This window comes from Dipodomys spectabilis, unplaced genomic scaffold (assembly GCF_019054845.1).
Source record: "Dipodomys spectabilis isolate Male_0828 unplaced genomic scaffold, ASM1905484v1 ptg000054l, whole genome shotgun sequence".
Lineage (NCBI taxonomy): Eukaryota > Metazoa > Chordata > Mammalia > Rodentia > Heteromyidae > Dipodomys > Dipodomys spectabilis.
In genome coordinates this window covers 13,202,685-13,223,560 of record NW_024870731.1, presented here as the reverse complement: position 1 = coordinate 13,223,560, position 20,876 = coordinate 13,202,685, and the positions used below count along the sequence as shown (strand labels likewise).

At 36.1% G+C, this 20,876-nt stretch overlaps 1 protein-coding gene across 1 annotated transcript in view; it reads right to left on the bottom strand.

Moving 5' to 3' along the window:
* The window catches only part of Kcnh8 (potassium voltage-gated channel subfamily H member 8), a 394,585-nt gene that overhangs the window by 191,283 nt on the left and 182,426 nt on the right, over positions 1 to 20,876 (bottom strand). Inside the window, exon 4 of the mRNA XM_042680104.1 lies at positions 2,417 to 2,544. Within this exon, the coding sequence (XP_042536038.1) occupies positions 2,417 to 2,544 (128 nt within the window). The remainder of the gene's footprint in view (positions 1 to 2,416; positions 2,545 to 20,876) is intronic.

Here is a 20,876-nt window from a genome sequence, read left to right as displayed (position 1 = left end):
TCTTCTTCAGAGTTTGAAGCCTATGTACCTGTCCCATAAAACTATCTCAGAGGAGAAGTAAGGTGAGGAGATTTGTGTCTACATTGTGTCAGAAGATTTAAGGGCTGAGTCCCACGGTGTCTCCTCCTGCTTTAGAAATTTTAAGTAAGTTGGTAAGTTAGTTTCTGCAAATTGTTAAAATGAGACTAAGAAAAACGTAAGAACCAAATAATATAAGCAAAAGGAACTTTTAGTGGTATTTTTAAACAGCTAGGGGCTATAATTCTGGTGTGTGTGTCCATGTTACTATCATCAGAATTTCCCACCCCCCAAAAGATGATTTAGCCAGTAATTTATCCAGAGTATTTTCTCCCCTTCCTTCTCTTTTTGTTCTGTGTGCTTTAGACGTTCTCCTCTGCTCTCCTGGAAAACAGTTGGAAACATGACCAGTCAGTCCCGATTCTACAATTGGCTTTACAAGTAAGATTTACTTGTCCCAGCAGAGTCCCTGTGTGGATGCGACATCCTTGAATACTGTATTGTATATTATTTTAATACTCCACCCTGATGTTTATACTTCCTCTACGAAAGGCAATTAGGCAATTAGCTGAGCAGTGGGAGTTACGAATTTTTTAATCAGAATTTTAAGGGGTGTTTTGTACTTCGTTAAGTCGAAAGGGAAAAGCAGAAAGCTTAGCAAATGCATCGGAAAGCTCACTAATAGTTGGGATATTTAAATGATTCTCAGTACAAACCTAGAAGATCCTGTCAGCTTTCTGCATAATAGGATCTCTGGATGGCATTTATAAAGGTGCTTTGCTGGTTGGATTGCATGGAATCCTGTTCAGATGTAGTTACCTTTGTTTTTTCCTAGAACTTGTTTGCTTTCACCAAGGCTGACTTAGTAACTTAAGGGAACCAGGGGTAGGATTCAGAGAGGGAGTGACATGTGATGTTGTCTTTCCCTAGATTCTCAGGAATCAATGAGTAGGTCCACCTAGAAAACCTTCATATTAGGCAGGGCAAAGATAATACATTATATAACTCTCCATAGTGGTTCATGGCTGACCAAAAAGGGCATGGAGATGGTCCATAAATATAATTGGATTAAAATATTTTATTCTGCTTTCCAGGACCAGGCTTGCAACATTTGTATTCTCTCTCTCTCTCTCTCTCTCTCTCTCTCTCTCTCTCTCTCTCTCTCTGCACTAAAATTAGAGAAATAGATGCTTTCTGTGCCTGATGAAAGACCTGTTTTATCAAAATTATCTGTATGTAAGATAACAGTGTACCAGAAGTTATTGGGTTAAAGTAAATTTCCAAAGAATCCCTTGTATCCTTAACTCTCAGACATCTGGATTTGGGACCAATTTTAAAGTAGTTCTGATTGTTTGGTGTGACTGATGCTAATAGCATTGGTGAGGTAGACCAGGTATTCGCGCTCCTGTTCCTAGTCACAACTGCTCTCACTCCCCATTTGCTCTGATGATTCCACAAGGTAAACTAATGACATTAATATCATTCAAAATGTTAGCTTTTTGAAGCCAGGCGCCAGTGGCTCACACCTGTAATCCTAGCTACTGAAGAGGCTGAGATATGAGGATCACAGTTCAAAGCCAGCCCCAGGCTAGAAAGTCCCTGAAACTCTTATCTCCAATAAACCACCAGAAAATTGGAAGTGGTGCTGTGGCTCAAGCAGCAGAGTGCTCGCCTTGAGCTGAAGAGCGCAGGGACAGCACCCAAGCCCAGAGTTCAAGCCCCACCATCGACAAAAAAAAAAAAAAAAAAAGCTAGCTTTGGACATCTGCAACTAAATAGGCCTTGATCTGGAAATCTTCATGAAAGTAAAGTCTTTATTTAAAACAAAAATTTTTTTTTCCATAGGGATAGACAGGGATAGGGAACTTGACGGTAATTTACTAAAAGCACAACCTTTTAAGGAACTGTGAAAGGGATGGTATGTAATGTCAGAGTTATGGTTTCACTGTGGGGGATTACCAATTGCGTTCTGTACATAATATGAACTTCTAATGAATTTTTGTTCATAAAGGGCAAAATAGATGCAACTACAAATAAATTCAAGGAATTTAAACCAACAAACTCTGAATGTATAATGTGACTTGCCACATCCATTCTTTCAAACAGCGCAGCCAGTATGTCCTGATTTGCAGGGTCTGTAGTTCCATGTATTACTGCACTGCAATAATACTCTAATCTCTGGGCTGTGATAACAGCATGATTAAGAACTTTTATTATACAATGCCTTATGACCACTGGCTTTTCTCAGTTCATTCTTTATAAGCAAGCACAAGCCATAGTAGAAAAAAAAATAATCTGAGAGAGCCAATAAATGAATAATTGGAGCTGTTCTTTAGTGGATCCAGCATGACCATCAAGGGAAACTCTAGCATTCATCAGGTGTACACATACCACCTACATTATTTATTTTCAATTTGTTCTTTTCTCTTCTTTGCAGGTGTCCAGAGATGTGATAAAGGACCGCTCGGCTCCTTCTCCGGGCTGACTCAAAGTGGGTGCCTGCTCTCGACCTTCCTTTGGCTTTGTCTGGGGGAAGTAAAAGAAAACTCATTAGATGCCAACAAATGCATCATTTCATCTCAGGAATGTCATGTTGTGATAGTTTACTCTCAAAATCACATAGTGGCTATCTGTTGCAGAGCTCCTAGTAATCTTTAAGTGTAGCATATTTTAATCCATATATTTCATCATTACATTAACTGAATTCGTTTTTTAAAGTAAAACATACATAAGAATAGAGGAGCATTTCAGCTCATTCAGGAAGGCATTAAGGAGCATTGGTTTCCCTTTCTTGGGATTCCCACATTTCTATCTCTTATTCTACTCACCATGAGAAAATTTCTTTCAGAAAAGTTTTGAAATATATGTTTTTTTGTTTTTTTTTAAAATTTTTATTTTTTGTGAGCATACTGTACAGAGGGGTTACAATTACATGGGCAAGATAATGAGTACATTTCTTATCAAGCATTGCAGCCTCCTCCTTTGTTTACCCTTCACATCCCTTCCCAGCCTCCCCCCGCCCCCCCACCCAATCCCCCCCCCCCACCACCAAAGTTGTAAAGTTCGTTTTTGACATGACAACTTGTACTTCTCATAGTTGCATCGGGTCCACCTGTATCCTTAAACGACTTGTTTTTCCCCATCTCCTCCACAAATTATACCAACATCAAATATAGTGAAAGCAGAGGTTATACTGTGGGGGAGGGACATACAAAGCTACAAAGAAATAATCTTATAAATGAGTTAGAAACAAATGCATGAAAGAAAAAAAACATTTAAATACATATCTAAGGGTTCATTTTCCTAACATCACATTATCTGACTTTTCCTGCTTGACTCATACATATACTAGATATTGCAAATAAGGGAAACCTATGTTTCTTTGGGCTTGGCTTACTTCACTTAATATAATTTTTTGAAATATATGTTATAGCCACATTTATAATTGTTTATATTTGTATAATGGAATCTACAATAAATACTATTTATTTATTTACTTACTTATTTTTGGTTCTGGGGCTTGAACTCTGGACCTGGGTTCTGTCCCTGAGCTTTTGTGTTCAAGGTTAGCACTTTACCACTTGAGCACAGCACCACTTGTGGCTTTTTCTGAATAGTTGATTGGAGATAAGAGTCTATTGGAATTTTCTGCTTGGGTTTGCTTTGAACTGTGATCCTTGATCTCAGCCTCCTGAATAGCTAGGATTACAGGCATGAGCCACTGACCCCTAGCTATAAGCACCAATTTTTAACCTCAAAATAACTTGCAAGTCATTCCAAATGTATACACTGTAATTCTTTCCTGTCCACGTCATTGGCTAAGAGCTTCCATATCAAGAATCTGATTAGCCTTTTCAGTTTAGAATTTATCATGCATATTTAGGATTATCAAGGAGTATAAAAAATAACTTGTGTAGATAATCCTGCAGTGAAAATTCTTGAATGTATAAAGCTTTACGTATGTGGGCCAACATACCACCAAATAAGTTACCAGAGAAGATTATGTGTAAATACATACAGAGTTTTGTATTAACATTCTAAATTTCATTAAAAAAATTTAACAAGTAAAGCAAGTGAATGGATAGCATACTTTATCATACATAGCTAAATTACAAAATATCACCAGAATGGCCTCTAACATTTTGAATGTTGAGAAATAACAAACTATAGTTTGGATTTACCTTTTAAATTCATAAATATGGGTGAGCACATCTTTAAATATTTAGTGTTCATTTGCATTGAATTTTCAGAAGCCATTATTTTTGCCAATTATAAAATATGGTACTTTAAATTTGATTTATAATAGTTCTTCATATACTAATTACTATTTTCTTGTCATCTGTGCTGTCAAAAATAACTCCAATTATTTTACTTGACTTTGTGCTTTGCATTCTTTTTTTTGCATTGTTTTCACACTTATCTACCTTTTAAAAGATTATATCTGCATAGTTCAATTTTTTCACTTAAAAGATGTTTAATAATCTAAACATTTCTTCTGATATCACTGTCTTTACATTCAAATGTTTAGACATCTAAGTCCAATTCTGAGCTCATAAAGTGATGTACGAATCTAACTAGTTTATTTCTTTCTAAAGTGTCATTGTCCAATAAAAATAAAGTGTTATACTACTTCAAGAAACATTTAGTCTGTCTTTGGTTAACTGGTCAATACACCATCTTATTCTCAATAAATTGTATCTGTATTTTAAAGTGTCCAAGCCCAGAGTTCAAGCCCAACAACCTACAAAAAAAAATTCAACATTTGAGTCCCATTATTTATTTCATCATTAAATTCTCTTTAGCATTACAAACTCTTTCTCATTCACAAAAATAATTAGGTTTGGTGGTTATGCTGGGAAAGCCATGCATATTGATGTATGGTTGTTTTTGTGTACTTGCTGGCTCTGATCTAGATCTTTAGTATTTACTATTTTAGGGACTCCCCATAACACCATGTGAGACAAATACTATATCTTTCATTGACAGATGTGAAAACATATCACATGGTTTTACAGCTGCTAAGGAGTGGAGATAGATGTGAATCCAGATTGGTCTAAAGACCCTAGACCTTACACAAACATCTCCAAGACCTTTTATGACCCCATTGTTCAGGATTGCTACATCATGTACAGAGTTTAATAGACTGATGGGTATAATAGGCTCTGCCTGAGTTTGAACTTCAAGTCTTCAAAGGACTTTAATGACTCCTCCATCCCCATAGCAGGCTGGGATGCTTGACTGACCAATAATCAGTATGCTTTATTCAAAGCAAATATCCAATACAATTTTATTTTTATAAATTGTTCACCTGTTACAAGGTAATTTGAAAAAATTAACATAAATATGTTACTTAACCATAGACTTGACTCAATGAAAGGAGATTAAAATAGTATGAAAAGGGACAGAGTTTTCTTTATTGGCATAAGAGTTTTATTTATCTCAAATTCTGCTTGATAAAAAGGTATATTGATACAGAAAACAATGAACATGAGATTGTGAACACAGTGAACATAAACTTATGAGATGTTGCTACTTTTTCATTCCATTTTAGGGCTTAAGATTACTTTTCCCTTGATGTATATATTTAACCAGACTATTCTTACCTTCAGTGTCTATAACAGTGTCATTCACTATCTTATAAATAAAATAAGGTGACAAGAAAATAAGAAGATGAGAGAGATGTTTGAAAAAGATCTCTCCAAAGCACAAAAGCAGCTTTATGTAAATATGTGGTTGTCTCTGCATGTATCTGTCTGTCTGTGTATTTAAGGAATTACCCAGAATGAAAACAATTGAGCTGTGAGTGAAGGCAAGAATTTAACAAAAGCAAAACCCTATGAAATGCTTCACCAGGAAGCTCTAGTCTCCATCTCCCCAGCTACCTGAGAGAGGCATGTTCACAGATGGGAGGGTAGGACAGTGAGCCACCATACATCCTGACGGGACAAATTAAAAAAAAAATCACGACTGAAAGGTTAATTTTATTATGTTACTAAAAGTTCAAACCATGTCTTCATGTGTTAAATTGTTTTGGTTCACGTGGAACTCTTCTAATTTACACTTAAAAATGGAAATATTGCTATAGCTGAGAATAAAATAAAGAGTATTAAAATTTGACAACAAATTTAAGTTTTAAGAGTTTTAAGACAGTGACAATAGGAATGTGGTAAGGTCAGAAGGCTTTCGCTCTATCAGTTGGGTTTTAGAAGCCAAGCAGACTCACCCTATTTCAAAAAAGACTAGAGTAAATATTTATGGAAGTAAATCGAATTGAGGCATGGCTCAAGAAAAATCCCAAGTAAGTTTGAGAAGTTCTGAGTTCAAGACCCAGTATTATTGCATGTGCATGCTCTCTCACACACACACCCACTCACACACACACACACACACACACACACACACACACACACACACACACACACACAGAAATTACTATACTAAGAAATGTGATGGCAGGGAGATCAAGCACATAAAGAAAAGTGATAGTTCTAACAGGGAATCCAATGAGCTTATTAGATAACTAACGTAGTTTCCATCTGCTCCAGTGTAGGGTTTAACTCCACTGTTCTTAGGTGTCTGTGTGCAGTCAATGAAAATGGATTGTTGGTTCTTTTGGGTTTATAGATTTGCCAGACAGGTATAGAGAAAATAAAGAGGTATGGCAAGATTTAAGGTAGATGCAAAAGCAACTTTAAAATGATTATCCATGAAGTGCTAAAGTATGCTGTTGAAATTGTTTTAAGAAGGAAGAGTGATGGGGAGGTGTCATTGATGGGAATGAGTTGGACATGTGTGAAAATGTCACAATGAACATTCTTCCTCGTAAAACTAATGTTGTGTAGATAATTAAAAATTAAAGCATAAGGAAAATGAAAGCAACAGTAGTGGGCCAATAGGAAGAAGGTAGGCATTTCAGAGATCTGGGGGTTATTACCTGGTAAAAGGTGGTAAATGTTGAGATAGAAAGGAGATGATATAGGGCTGGGAAGGTGGCTCAGTGGTAGAATGCTTGCCTTGCATGCATGAGGCCCTGGGTTCGATTCCTCAGCACTACATAAACAGAAAAAGCTGGAAGTGGCGCTGTGGCTCAAGTGGTAAAGCGCTAGCCTTGAGCTGAAGAGTGCAGGGACAGCGCCCAGGCCCAGAGTTCAAGCCCCACGACTGACCAAAAAAACAAAAAGGAGGAGATGTACTTGTTAGTCCATGGGTGGATGAATAAGCAATTTTAATTATTGAGTAATAAAAAGTGATGATAATTTTTGGCCAAAAATTAATTTGTTTCTGTCTGATGATTTAGAACTTCTGTACAAAACATTATGTATGACTGATATGCCCTAATTCCCCTCAGGGCCTTGGCTTTGTGCCACATTGAATCCTTATTCCATTGGGCATTAGTTCTTTCACTTACTAAAAAGTAAAGTAAGCTGAGGGACAGCAGTTCACACCTGTAAACCTAGCTACCTGGGAGGCTAAGAAATGAGGATCACAGTCCAAAGCCAGCCCAGACAGCCAAGTCCATTAGACTCTTATCTCCAATTAATCACCAAAAAACTAGAAGTGAAGCTGTGGCTCAAAGTGGTAGAGTGCTAACCTTGAGCCAAGCAGCTGAAGGACAGCATCCAGATCCTGAGTTCAAGCCCCAGGTTGGGCACATACACAAGAAAGAAAAAGAGAAAGAAAATGTCATAGAAATTATGTACTTGTGCAAATTGACACAAGTAGGGGGATTGATATCTGAATTCGCATTAATGAGAATTGAAATTTCCTGTTCTTTCCTCTACAACATACTGTATTTTAGAACTATGAACACTGACTTTTGTTAAATGTTTTATCTTCTCTGTGTTATCCAGTAGAGTAAAAAATAGGTGTCTCTTAGACAATTGTGTTCTCTTCTAAACTGGGTCTACTCTTCTAGTTTGCTGCACCAAAATAGATATAGGCTGGGAGCCAGTGGCTCACACTTGTAAGTCTTAACTACTCGGGAGGCTGAGATCTGAAGATCATGGTTAGAAGCCAGTCTGGGCAGACTGGCTTATCTCCAATAAACTACTCAAAAAATCCAGAAGTGGTGCTATGGCTCAAGTGGTAGAGCACTAGCTTTCAACACAAAGAGGCACAGGAGCAGTGCATAGGCTCTGAGTTCAAGTTGCAAGACCCATAAAAACAAAAAACCAAAACCAAAACCAAAAAGCATATATAGACTAAAAAATGTTCCCTCTTCAGCTTTAATTTGGATTCCATTTCTCTTCTGTTTTGCCTCAGATCTACCATTGCATTTATGGTCTACTTTTATAATATGCTTAAAAATGTATTTGAGCAGCCAGGCATTGGTGGCTTATGCCTGCAATCCTAGCTACCTAGGAGGGTGAGATATGAAGATTGCAGTTTGAAGGCAGCCTGGGCAGAAAAGCCTCTGTGAGACTCTTATCTCCTATTAACCTCTCAAAACCTGGAAGTGGTGTTGTGGCTCAAGTGGTAGAGTACTAGCCCTGAGCACAAAGAGTCTCCGGGACAGTGCCGAGGCCCTGATTTCAAGCCCTACAACCACCACCAACAGCAACAAAAGTATTTGAGCACTTGTCTTCATTAATTTTATTTTTATGCTGGTATTGGAGGCTGAATGCATGGCCTTGCACCCTGGATTGGCATTGTTTGCTAAAGGTTTGCATTGTATGACTTGGGCCCAAGATTCACTTCTAGCTTGTTGATGGTTAATTAGAGGTAAGAGTCTCATAAACTTTCCAGCCTCCTGAGTAGTTAGAATTACAGGTGTGAGCCACCCTGCCTGGCTCACATTGACTACCGGTGCAGATTTCTGGCTCTGGATGCCCTTCTTAAAATAACCATTATGAATTTTGATGTTCTGAATTATATAGTATTGAAAGTAAAGGACTGCTAGAGAAACACAAGAAATTCGAAAATCTAACTGAAGTGAAAATTAAAATTTTGCTTCAGAAATTAGTATATTATAGGAGTAAAATCAACTAAAATTGTAGAGAATTTGGATAGTATTTATATTTATAATCAATGAACATATATCTAAGGAATCCATCGAACAAGGAATTTCCGTTTCTTTTCATATGCACATGAAACAAATGTAAGTTAGTTTTATGCTGCAAAGACAATTTCAAAATGTTCCAAAAAAGGAAAAATAAAGAAAACCCACCACAACCCATGTGGGTAAAAAAAATCTTCCCTCCACTGATCCAAATTTTCACCATTTGAGCTTTTCTGAATTATTATACTTTTTGAGAGGTATGGCAATTGTATATGTTATTATTTTTCCATTTTTGTTATAATAAATTGTATAATAGTCTGTTGTGAATATTTAACTATGAGAGCCTCACAAAGTGAGCTAATTTGGCAGTCAGATGAAATCCATAGCATATTGTTCAGAATAAATGAGAAGTAGGAGATAAAGGAAATGCAGTCAATAGAAATTTAAAACAAAGCCACATGCTAGTGGCTCATGCCTGTAATCCTAGCTTCTCAGGAGGCTTAGATATGAGGATTGCATTTTGAAGCCTGTTTGGGAAGGATAAACCATGAGACTCTTATCTCCAGTTAACCTGTGAAAAGGCCAGAAGTGAAGCTGCGGCTCAAGTGGCAGAGTGCCCACCTTGAGTGAAAAAGGTAAGGGACAATGCCTAGGCAAATACTGGCACACACACAAACACAAATACACTGGATAGAGATAGATATAGAGATAGAGACATATAGCACAATAATAAATAAATCTAAAATGATGCAACTGTATTTGGTCAGCTTCTTATTATCAACATGGGCTGGCAATTCTAAACAAAGAAAAATCTTTTGTCGATATAGGTTCAAAACAACTGCTATGGTTACTAGCAAATTTTAATAATTAGATTACATGCCAAATGAGTGCATTTGTGATACAAATAATATGATAAGAGGAAACATTTCTAAACTATTTATCTGAAAAAAGACTGGTATAAAATACAAAGATCTCACAAAACTCATGTTAAGAAAAACAAACAATTCAACCAGAAAACAAAAGACAAGAGTCATTTCACTAGTGAATGTACAAAAGCAATAATAAATCACATGAAAGTATGTTAATGAACACCAGCTGTTAGGGCCATGAGAATTGAGACTACACTGAGATCTCAATGAACACCTCTTATGACAGCAAAAAAAAAAGTACAGTGACAGTACCACATGCTAGTGAGAAGAGAGGAAATAGGGAGAAGAGAGGAAATAGGGTCTCTCATGCATTGCTGGTGCAAATGTAAGTGATCCAGTCACTCTGAAAAGTAGTTTGGCAAATTCTTGAAGGAATAGCATCTTAAGCAATTCTTACTATATCAATCAGCAGTTACCTTTTAGCTAACTATCCCAGAGAAATATAATCATGCCCTCACAAATACACAGATGTGCATTTGTCCATAGAAGATTCTCAAGAATTGAGAATAACCAAAATGTCCCTCAAATTGGAAATAGTTCATTGCATGAGTATATTCCTATGGAGAAATACATGCCAGCAATGGATTTCTACCAGAACAGAGAAAACAACCTGTATTCTGTTCAGTGAAAAAATAACTAATGATGGAAGGTTACATACTGTGTTATTCCATTTATACAGAATTCTTCAAATGCTCAAAGTGGAAAACAGGGATAATAGGAGTTCTGCTCTATGAAAGTACCAAGAGGGAGATTTTATTTTTTATTTATTTATATTTTTCTGATAAGAATGATCATTTATTTCTTTTTCTTGCATTTTAAAAAATATTGTTATTATAAAGGTAACATACACAGGGGTTACAACTACATAAATCAGGTAATGAGTACATTTTTTGACAATGTCACCCCTTTCCTCACCCTCTCCCAGTTTTCTCCTTTCCATCCTCATCCATAACTTGTACAGTTCATTTCAATGTAGTCCAGTGAGCACCACTGCTGCATTTGTTCACTCTTTGTCCCTTCATTTCTGTGTCTCCCCTTACTCTTCCAAAGACATATAAACAAACAGAAAAAAAGAAAACAAAAATAGAAAAAAATAACTCTAGTTGTTGACGTCAGTAAGTGTTTTTGTATGATCCTATGCACATATGCATTGTACATTGAGTTTATTTATTAATTTTTTTCATTAAAAGCAAGATGAATTCAGTTATCAAAGTCAAGGTGGCTTAGTGGTAGAGTGTTTGCCTAGCATGCATGAAACCCTGATTTGATTCCTCAGTACCACATAAACAGAGAAAACCAGAAGTGGCTCAAGAAGTAGAATGCTAGCCTTGAGCAAAAGAAGCTCAGGGGCAGTGCCCAGGCTCTGAGTTTAAGCCCCAGGACTGACAAAAACAAAACAAAACAAAATAACAAAGTCAAAGGGTAGGATTTGGAGCTGGGGAGAATGATGAAAGGGGATATGGATATCTATATAAAGATAATTTTTAAAAAAATCAATGCTAAAAAGACAAGAGCCAGGTGCCAATGTTTCACACCTGTAATCCTAGCTACTTAGGAAGCTGAGATGAGGATCGCAGTTCAAAGCCAACCTATAACCCTCTGTACAGTATCTTTATAATAAAAAAAAGTGTTTTAAAGTCTTTAAGTAGTTGTACAAAAGGATTTGAACATATTCGCTTATGGGTACAATGCATCTTGATCTACCTCTTCTATTACTCTCCCCATCTCTCCCAATCCCACCCATCTGTACAAGTTACATATTCACATATGTACATTTTCACATATGGACATTGAATATTATGACTGTATTTGCCTATCCTTCCCGTATCCATTTGTCTGCCATTCCTGCCTTTGACTTCCTCCACCAACATATGCTCAACCTTCCTGATATTCATGTTTTTAAACTGTAAATTAATTGTTCAGAGGAGTAAAAGGAGTAACACCATTGGAATCCTCTTCTGCATATACCATATTTAAGTTAATGTGTTTGTGTATATATTTGTATCATCTGCAACAAGGAAATCTTGATAGTGGTGGGGATAGCTAGGTATCTTAGTTGTGTTGTTGGTTGCCCAGACCTGCACTTGTGCAACCACCAACACAACTACACACATATTTCAATGTTAGTTTCTTGGTTTTGAAATTGTACCACAGTTACATAATTGGAAGTACCAGGAGCAGTGGATGAAGGTCAGTCTGCAGTGTCCTTCAATTTCCTGTGAATCTATAACTATTTTGTTACAAAAATTATTTTCACATTGTGACTAGTTGTTAATGTCTTTTATTGAATGTAATTGAAGCGTATTGAGGTGCTTTTAATTGTTTTCCACACTTGGAAATCTAAGTGGCAGAAAAACTTGGAGCTGAGTTTCTGTGCTTGCAGTGAGGGCCTGCCCCATGTGTTGTGCAGATTTGTACAAGGCTCCCTCCATGTAGCATTAAAAAAATTGTTACAAGATGTTGGTTTTATTAGAAAATGCCACCTTACTATTGTTATGTCATATACACATTAACTTACCTACAAGGAAAATATGTATACTCTATGATTCATACATTTTATGAAATACGGATGGCTTGTTATCATACTATTAATATTTAAAATGGAGCCTAGTAATAATAGAAAGTTCCTTTTTGTTAATGAATGAACAAAGTGAAATTCTTCTCTGTTAGGATTTTATATAGCAAGGCAGTGGCTCATGCCTGTCATTCTAGCTACTCAAGAGGCTGAGATCTGAGAATTGCCTTTCAAAGCCAGGGACAGGAAATTCCTTGAGACTCTTATTTCCAATTAACCACCAAACAACTATAAGTGGTGCTGTGTCTCGAAGTAATAGAGACCTGGCCTTCAGCAAGTAAGGTCAGGGATTGCAAATCTGGCCCGCTTATGGGGCCATTTGCTTGACAGATTTTTATTCCAGCCTTTCACTTAGAATAGGTTTGTTTTTGTGGGCAAGGTATGTTTCTTGAAGACAGCAGATAGATCATGTTTTTTGATCCAACTAGTCAACCTATGACATTTATTGGAGAGTTAAGTCCATTAATATTGAGAGTTAGGATTGAGAGATGCTTGGTATGTTATCCACCTTCTTTTTGTGAGTGTGTGTGTAAGTAGTGGGGCTTTAACTCTGGGCCTGGGTAATGTCCCTCAGCTCTTCAGCTCAAGGTTGGTACTCTATCACTTGAGCCACAGTGCCACTTCTAGTTTTCTGAGTGGTGTATTTGAGTTAAGGCTCTCACAGACTTTCTTGCCTAGGTTGGCTTTGAACAGTGATCCTCAGATCTCAGCCTCCTGAGTAGCTAGGATTATGGGCGTCAGCCACTGGCACCCAGCTGTTATCCACCTTCTTAGGGGCTGTGCCTCATGAATTCTTACTATAATTATCTGGTTCTCTGTTAAGGGGCTGTTTCTGTCAATATCCTGTTCTTGTTGGTTTTCTATGTTTAGAAAGTCTTTAAGTATCATTTGTAATGCTAGTTTGGTGGAGATACATTGCTTCAATTTTTTCTTTTCTGTAGAAGGTTTGTATTTGTTCCTCATTATGAAGAAGAATTTAACTGGGTACACTATTCTTGGTTGTTATCATGGTGTGGCATACTTCAAATTCTTCTTGCTTTCATGGTCTCTGCTGAGAAATCTGTAGTTATTCTGGTTGGTTTTCCTTTACAGGTAATTATTCTCTTCTTCCTGGCAGCTTTAAGGATCCTTTCCTTGGTCTCTATTGATCCTGTGTGGATTGCAGTATGGTTGTGGTATGTCCTGTTCTGGGCTGGTTTGGAATGTTTAGGGTTCTAAAGGATTCTTGTATTTGGATAAGCCTGTCCTTACCAATGTTCAGAAAGTTCTCTGCTAGGATTCTGTTAAATATATTACCTATCCCTTTAGCTTCCCTTTCTAGACTCTCCACAACAGCTTTTAGCCTTAAATTTGATCTTCTGGTTGTGTTTTGTATCTCTCTCTTTTTTTTATTGTGAAAATACCATACAGAGGGGTTACAATTACATGGGCAAGGTAATGAGTACATTTCTTATCAAGCATTGTTGCCTCCTCCTTTGTTTCCCCCTCCCATCCCTTCCCATCTCCCCCTTTCCCCTTCCCCGTTAGTTCCCCCCCCCTGCCAAAGTTGTAATTGTACATCTTATTGTTTCAATGGGTCCACCTGTATCCCTATTTAAACAATTTGTTTTTTCCCTTCTCCTCCACAAATTATATCAATATCAAATACAGTGAAAACAGGGTTATACCGTGGGGGAGGGACATACAAAGCAACAAGGAAATCATCTTATAAATATATTAGAAACAATCGCAAGAAAGAAAAAGAAACATTTGAGTCCTTATCTTGGGGTTCATTTTGCCTAACATCAACTTATCTGACCATTTCTGCTTGTCTCAGACATATACTAGTAATTGCAAATAAGGGAAACCATGGGACCTATGTTTCTTTGGGCCTGGCTTATTTCACTTAATATAATTTCTTCCAGGTCATTCCATTTCCTACAAAATGGAGCAATGTCATTCTTTCTGATGGAGGCATAGAATTCCATTGTGTATAAATACCACATTTTCTTGATCCTTTCATCTAGGAGGGGTAACCTAGTTGCTGCAGACCCCAAGAAGGTGGATAACATGGTAGGAACTACCAAACACCTCTCATCCTCACTCTCACATTAACGGACTTTACTCTCCAATTAAGCAACATAGACTGTCTAGTTGGATTAAAAAGCTTTGTATCTCTTATAAGGATATATCTTGTTTCTTGGATTTGTATTGAGTAATTGTTCTTTCTCTATAAAGTCTCGACTATCTTCAAGTTCAAAGATTTAACTTCTGTATTCTCTAATCTGTTGTCAAGACTTTCTACTTTGTTTTTTTAGTTCTCTGCCTTCTAATTGGTCAGTTTTGATGGCTTTAATTTCTTTGTTGAAGTTTTGTTTTCAATTTGTATGGACTTCTTACTTCCTTGATTTGATTTTCAGGGTTCTCTCTCCCATCCTTTAGCTGAGTGGCTATAGTTTCATTGGACTCCCTTTCCTTCTGTTGGAATTCATTCAGCTTTCTGTTTGTGGATCCCATCAGTTCCTCTATTAATCTTTGATTAGCCTCATCATGCTCATGCATAGCCATGTGCAGGCTTTCAATCATTCTATTCAGCATGTTTAGCAGTACTGTTTGTAGAGCATTTTGAGAACTATCCTCTAGGTTTTTCATTAACGACTCTGTGGCCTATTTATTTTGAGGGGGCATTGAGGTTCCTTTAGTTGCCATTTTTTCTTGTGTTTCTATGGCTTGTGCTACCCATTTGGAAATGAAAGCAAATCCAATACCACAACATGCAAATCCAATACCACACAATATGAGCCCCTCATATATACTCACGTATATATGTATATGTACATATATATCACATATATGCATCTCACACACATTATACACACACACACACACACACACACACACACACATTTTTTTCACAAAGAAGTGTATACTTTATGAGGTTCTCACATATATTGCTGATTCTGAGACATGAACTCAGGGCCTGGGTGTTATTTCTGAGCTTTTGTGCTCAAGGCTATCATTCTACCATTTGAACCAAAGCTCCAGTTCCAGCTTTTTGGTGATTAATTGGAGATAAGAGTCTTAGATATTCATGCCAGGCTGGCTTCAAAGCTGGGCTTAAAGCCATAAGCCACTGATGGCCAGCTTCATAGAAATATTGTTAATTATTCATCTTATTCATATTTTGGTAAATATTTTGAATATGGTATATAAACAGAATGAAACAAATCAAAATTGTGCAGCTTCATTTCTGACTGCTGTTCATCTTGAATATATACTAGTAGAAGGTTATGATAAGGTTCTGAGATTGTGAACCATTTCCTGGGACACAGTTTTCATCAGATTTAAGGTGAGTAGAAATTGCTCACCTTCCCACTCTCTAAATTGATAACAAGACCTAGCCTTTTGAAAATTTATTTTTACAAAGTAATTTTATAAAGGGTTTCAGTTCCAGCAGTCAGGTTAAGAGTAAAATGCATCTTGGTCAATGTCTCCCCTTTCATCCTTCTCCATCTTTCCCCATCCCATTCCTACTCTCAGGTGAGACTGAGTTTTAGAGAGTGAGAGAAGGGGTGACATTGTCCAAAATGAAATGTACTCTTTATCTGACTTATGGAACTAACCTCTCTGTATATCATCTTTATAATAACAATAAAACAATTTGTCAAGTGTGAGTTTTTAATGTTGTGTGTTTCGTTTTACTTTTGATCAAATATTTAAGCTAGAAATATAGTGTCTATAATTTAGAATTCTTATGTTAGATTCTGTAATACATGCTTTTTTAAAAGAATGCACTTTGTCCCCTTTTCCTCAAAAATAAAATTTCTAAAGCAAAATGTTTAACTTCCAAATTTCTATAGAGATAAAATTGATACTTGCTTTGAAATATCTTAGAATCCCTTTACCCCATCCCTAATTCTGCTTCAAACATCACTTCTACATTTTGAGGGCTCTGAGTGGCACTAAAACTCCATCCTCTGTGTAATTGATCATCCAGTGTATGGTTCTGTTATGGATTTTGTATCAATTATACTTCACTAGAGACTTAATGAATTTACAAATGCATATCTAAATCTGTTCATCCTCTTTAAAGAAATCTAAAGTAAACAAAAACACATTTTCCAAAAAGCTGCCAAACAATCCCAAATGTAGAAATGCAGAATTGACAGTCAAAAATATTGAGATATTTTTGACTTGATATTTTTGAGATATTTTTGACTTTGATATATTAACTTTGGTAGACATTGTCCAGTCCTGTAAATACAAAGCCCGAATCAAATACTGGACTTAAGCTCATATTATAAGCCTAGCTCTTACCAAACTAATTAACTTGAAAACTGGATTTAATTTGTGTAACTTTTCAGTATAGAAAAATCACAAAATAACAGAGAATGGCCTGCTAAGGGTGAGTTTTATTTATCAAATTGGCTATATTAGAACTCTATGTAATCCAATCAGACACTAATGTAATTTCCTAGGAATGTGTTTGTGGGTATGCCCATGTACAATCAGTTAGCTTTGTGTATAGCAGATTAGCTCCCATAATTCAAACATTAACATCCTAAAATTTCCAATCAGATAACAACAGCCTTAAGAGAAAAACAGGAATTATTTTGCCCATGTAATTGTAACCCCTCTGTACAGTATTTTCACAATAAGAAAAGAGAAAAACAGGAGTTTCCTAAAACCCAAATTCTACTTCAAGACAGTAGCATCCATTTCTACCTGAAGGTTTCCAGTTGGATATACGCATTTTAGATTTGTAATGCTATTCACTTGCATGTGTTAATTCCTTGAAGTAAAACTCTTAATAGCTGTATTCATATGCACATGTAACTATTTCTCTGTATTTCTATGTTTTTATGTCTCTATGTATATATCTGTTTCTTATTGTTTGTAGAACTGTGACTGATATATTCAGCATCCAACTTCAAGCATTATAGTAGGTGCTGGTGGCTCACGCCACTGAGGAGGCTGAGATATGAGGATTATAGTTCAAATCCAGCCTGAGAAGAAGCCCATGAGACTCTTACCTCTAAGACACTACTCAGAGAAAGCCAGAAGTGGTACTGTGGCTCAAGCAGTAGAGCACAAGCCTTGAGCACAAAGAGCCTCAGGGATAGTGCCTAGGCCCTGAGTTCAAGCCCCAGGACCAGAAAAAAAAAGAATTATGAATACAATTAGAGTCTTTTTTAGTTCCACTCACTTCTCTAAGTTCTTGGGAGGCAAATTAAAAACATTGTATTTACCTGTCTATCTTGGTATTTATCTCTATCCACATCTGTACATACACATGTAGGATAAAATGTTCTAAAATCACCATTATAATAATGATCACATGAAAATATAATAGCAGTGCTTTAGTATTACCAAATATTCAGCCATTGAGAAGCTGTAATATTTAAAGAGAAATATTTTATGCCCTCTATTTTCATCCTGTGAGGATGGAAAAGCATGTGAGAAATTCAGAAAAATTTACTAGCTAATGCTGTAAGTCAAGAAAACTCACTCTGTTCTGGTGTCACAAAATGGGCTTTTGAGTTATGTCAGTTAAAGAAAGGGCAATTATTAAATAATTAACGTTAAGTCAAATCAGAAGAGTAGCATTGCTTCTAACTTGATCAAACTATAAAATAAATGATGCAAACTATTAATTTTTATTTTAAAGACAGTCATACTATGATATGGAAAGCAGCCTGCTTTCAGTGAATTTACAGCTATTTGGTCTCATTGGTTAGAGATTTCATGTTCTTCTACAGAGATTGGTATTTACTATGATTTTGAACTTTGCTGCTTTAGTAGACAATATGACATTTTAAGAGAGCATAAAAATGTTTTATGGAATTCAGACATCAAAATGTAGTTTTTAAAACCTGACACATGACAACAAATTATTATCCTTTGTCTAGATGTATCCTGCAAGACCGAAGAAGTTATAAAAATGACAGGTTTTTCTCTGGTTAAACTTTCCTAAGAAATCCAGTGATAAAATAAAACCTAAAATTGTCCTATTCGTGGTTAAGACTAAAAGGAATTTTTTTGCTCCCCTATTTCCTGTTTTAACCTCTAAATATTATTACAAATCTCTGTGATTATGTAATACCAGGATGACACTAATCTAAGTATAATTGTGATGGTCCCCAAACTAATTTTAATTTAACTTAGATTTCAACATAAATAACTCTCACAAGAGTTTCACAAAGCCTGATGGAAATTCATTAAGTCTAATTATGTACAATGCAATCAGATATACAAGAAAGATGTGTAGAGACACCAAACTGACCTACTCAAGGTTTGATGTTCCCAAAGTCTTCTCTGATTGCAAAGATGGTCCTGACTGAAGATGGATGGTGTGACCTTGACACGGACAAACTTGTTGAAAACAAGGAAAGAGTTACAAGATAGAAAAACAACAACAACAACAAAAGGAAAAGTAGGCCTTTGATTTGACTCAACAAAGATACATTTGGCCAAATTCAAGGAATAAGAATATCAAAGACTAAGAGGATTTAAACAAAAACATATTAGCATTCCTTATAGTATGCTATAACAGGATATGTGATGGATGTTATGAGATATGAAGTTGGGAATAAACTTTCACCTACATATATGTTAAAGAAGTTAATATTCACACTTTTTTTGTGGCAGTATTAGGCCTTGGATTCAGGTCTTAGGAATTGTGCCTGAGCTTTTATGCTTAAGAACAGAACTTTACTACTTGAGCCACAGCACCACTTCTGGCTTTTTTCATAGTTAATTGGATAAAGTCTCATGGACTTTCCTGCCCTGTCAGTCTTTGAACTGCAGTCCTCAGATCTCAGCCACTTGAATAGCTAGGATTATAGATGTGACCTTACACAGTATTTACTTTTCAAAGAAATATAAGGGTAATTTAAAAGAGGAAGATCATATTTGACCTTCACTTTTGGATTTATATTAAAGTACATACTAAAGAAAGGTTTTAGGAAGTGGCACTGTGGCCCAAGTGGTAGAGCACTTGCTTTGAGTTGAAGAGCTGAGGGACAGTGTCCAGGCCCAGAGTCCAAGCCCCATGACTGATTTTAAAAGAAGAGAAAGATTTTAGAAATAGAAAGAGAGAACGATGGTTAATTTGTTTCTAAAACTTTATTGGAATGATAAAAAGAATGTGCCCTAATTATTTAGTGTCTTAGAACACAATTGTGAGAGTAAGAATCAAGGATATCAATAAGGAAATGATCTAGCAACACACACTAATTAGGTCCTTGCATGTTCCAACTATAACAAGAATTATAATGTGATAGAAGCAAAATTTACTTTTTCACTATTATATGTTAATGCTTAGTGACACACTGGTTAGGAGTTTCTTTGGTAGAAATTCTAATCACATAGAATAATACACAAATCAAGAAAGATGATGTGTTTCTACCAATTTTGACTTTTCAAAAATTACAGTCACTCAATTGCTCCTAATCATGGCCATTACTATCAGTTTCTATTTTTTCTCACAGAATTTATCAAGTCACTGAGTAATGCTGTCTGTGGAATAGTTCATGGATGATGTGGATAATAAAAGCCAATATTTAATGATTCTTTTAGTCACTTGGGGGAAGAATTTACTTCAATATTCTGTTACTAAAATTATATAAATTATTCAGCCAGTATGTAAAATAAGAGTGAGGTGACCAGGGAGATAATGGCATAAAGACTCGACTTAAGTCATCACTGGACACAACACTCATGAAAAGATTTTAGAACGTAAGGAATTAAAATACAAAGTTGAAAACATTACACCAAGTACCAGATGACTCAAACAAGAATTTTAGAGGTAACAAGATATCATATGGAAGTGATAGCAAGAAGAGATGTATTGCCCAGCAAAAGAAAAATGGGAGCTGAGGTCTAGGGGAGCATAAAACAGAAAAGACTGGAATCCTCTCAGTATGGAAGAATAGTAATTGTCAAAGTTATCAGTAGGCTTAGGAAAATATATATATTTGATTGCTATAAGCAATGTTTAGAAATTTACAAAAAGAAATGCTTCTTTTAGTCAAAACAAAAGTATTTAGTTTCAGTTCACCAATATGTATAAACCACTTAAGGTAAGTTTTTCCCTCTGTGCTTGGTTCATAAATGAGAAGGTAAGAGAGGTAAGAGGTAAGAGAGCTGACTTGCCTTGTACAGTGTCCTTAATAATAATTTTATTATAATAATGTTGGGAGGGGGGAGGATTGGGTGAGGGGAGAGGCTTGGAAGGGATGGGAAGGGGAAACAAAGGAGGAGGCTACAATGCTTGATAAGAAATGTACTCATTATCTTGCCCATGTAATTGTAATCCCTCTGTACAGCTTTTTCACAATAAAAAAAATAATGTTGGGAATTGAAATGAGACAATATT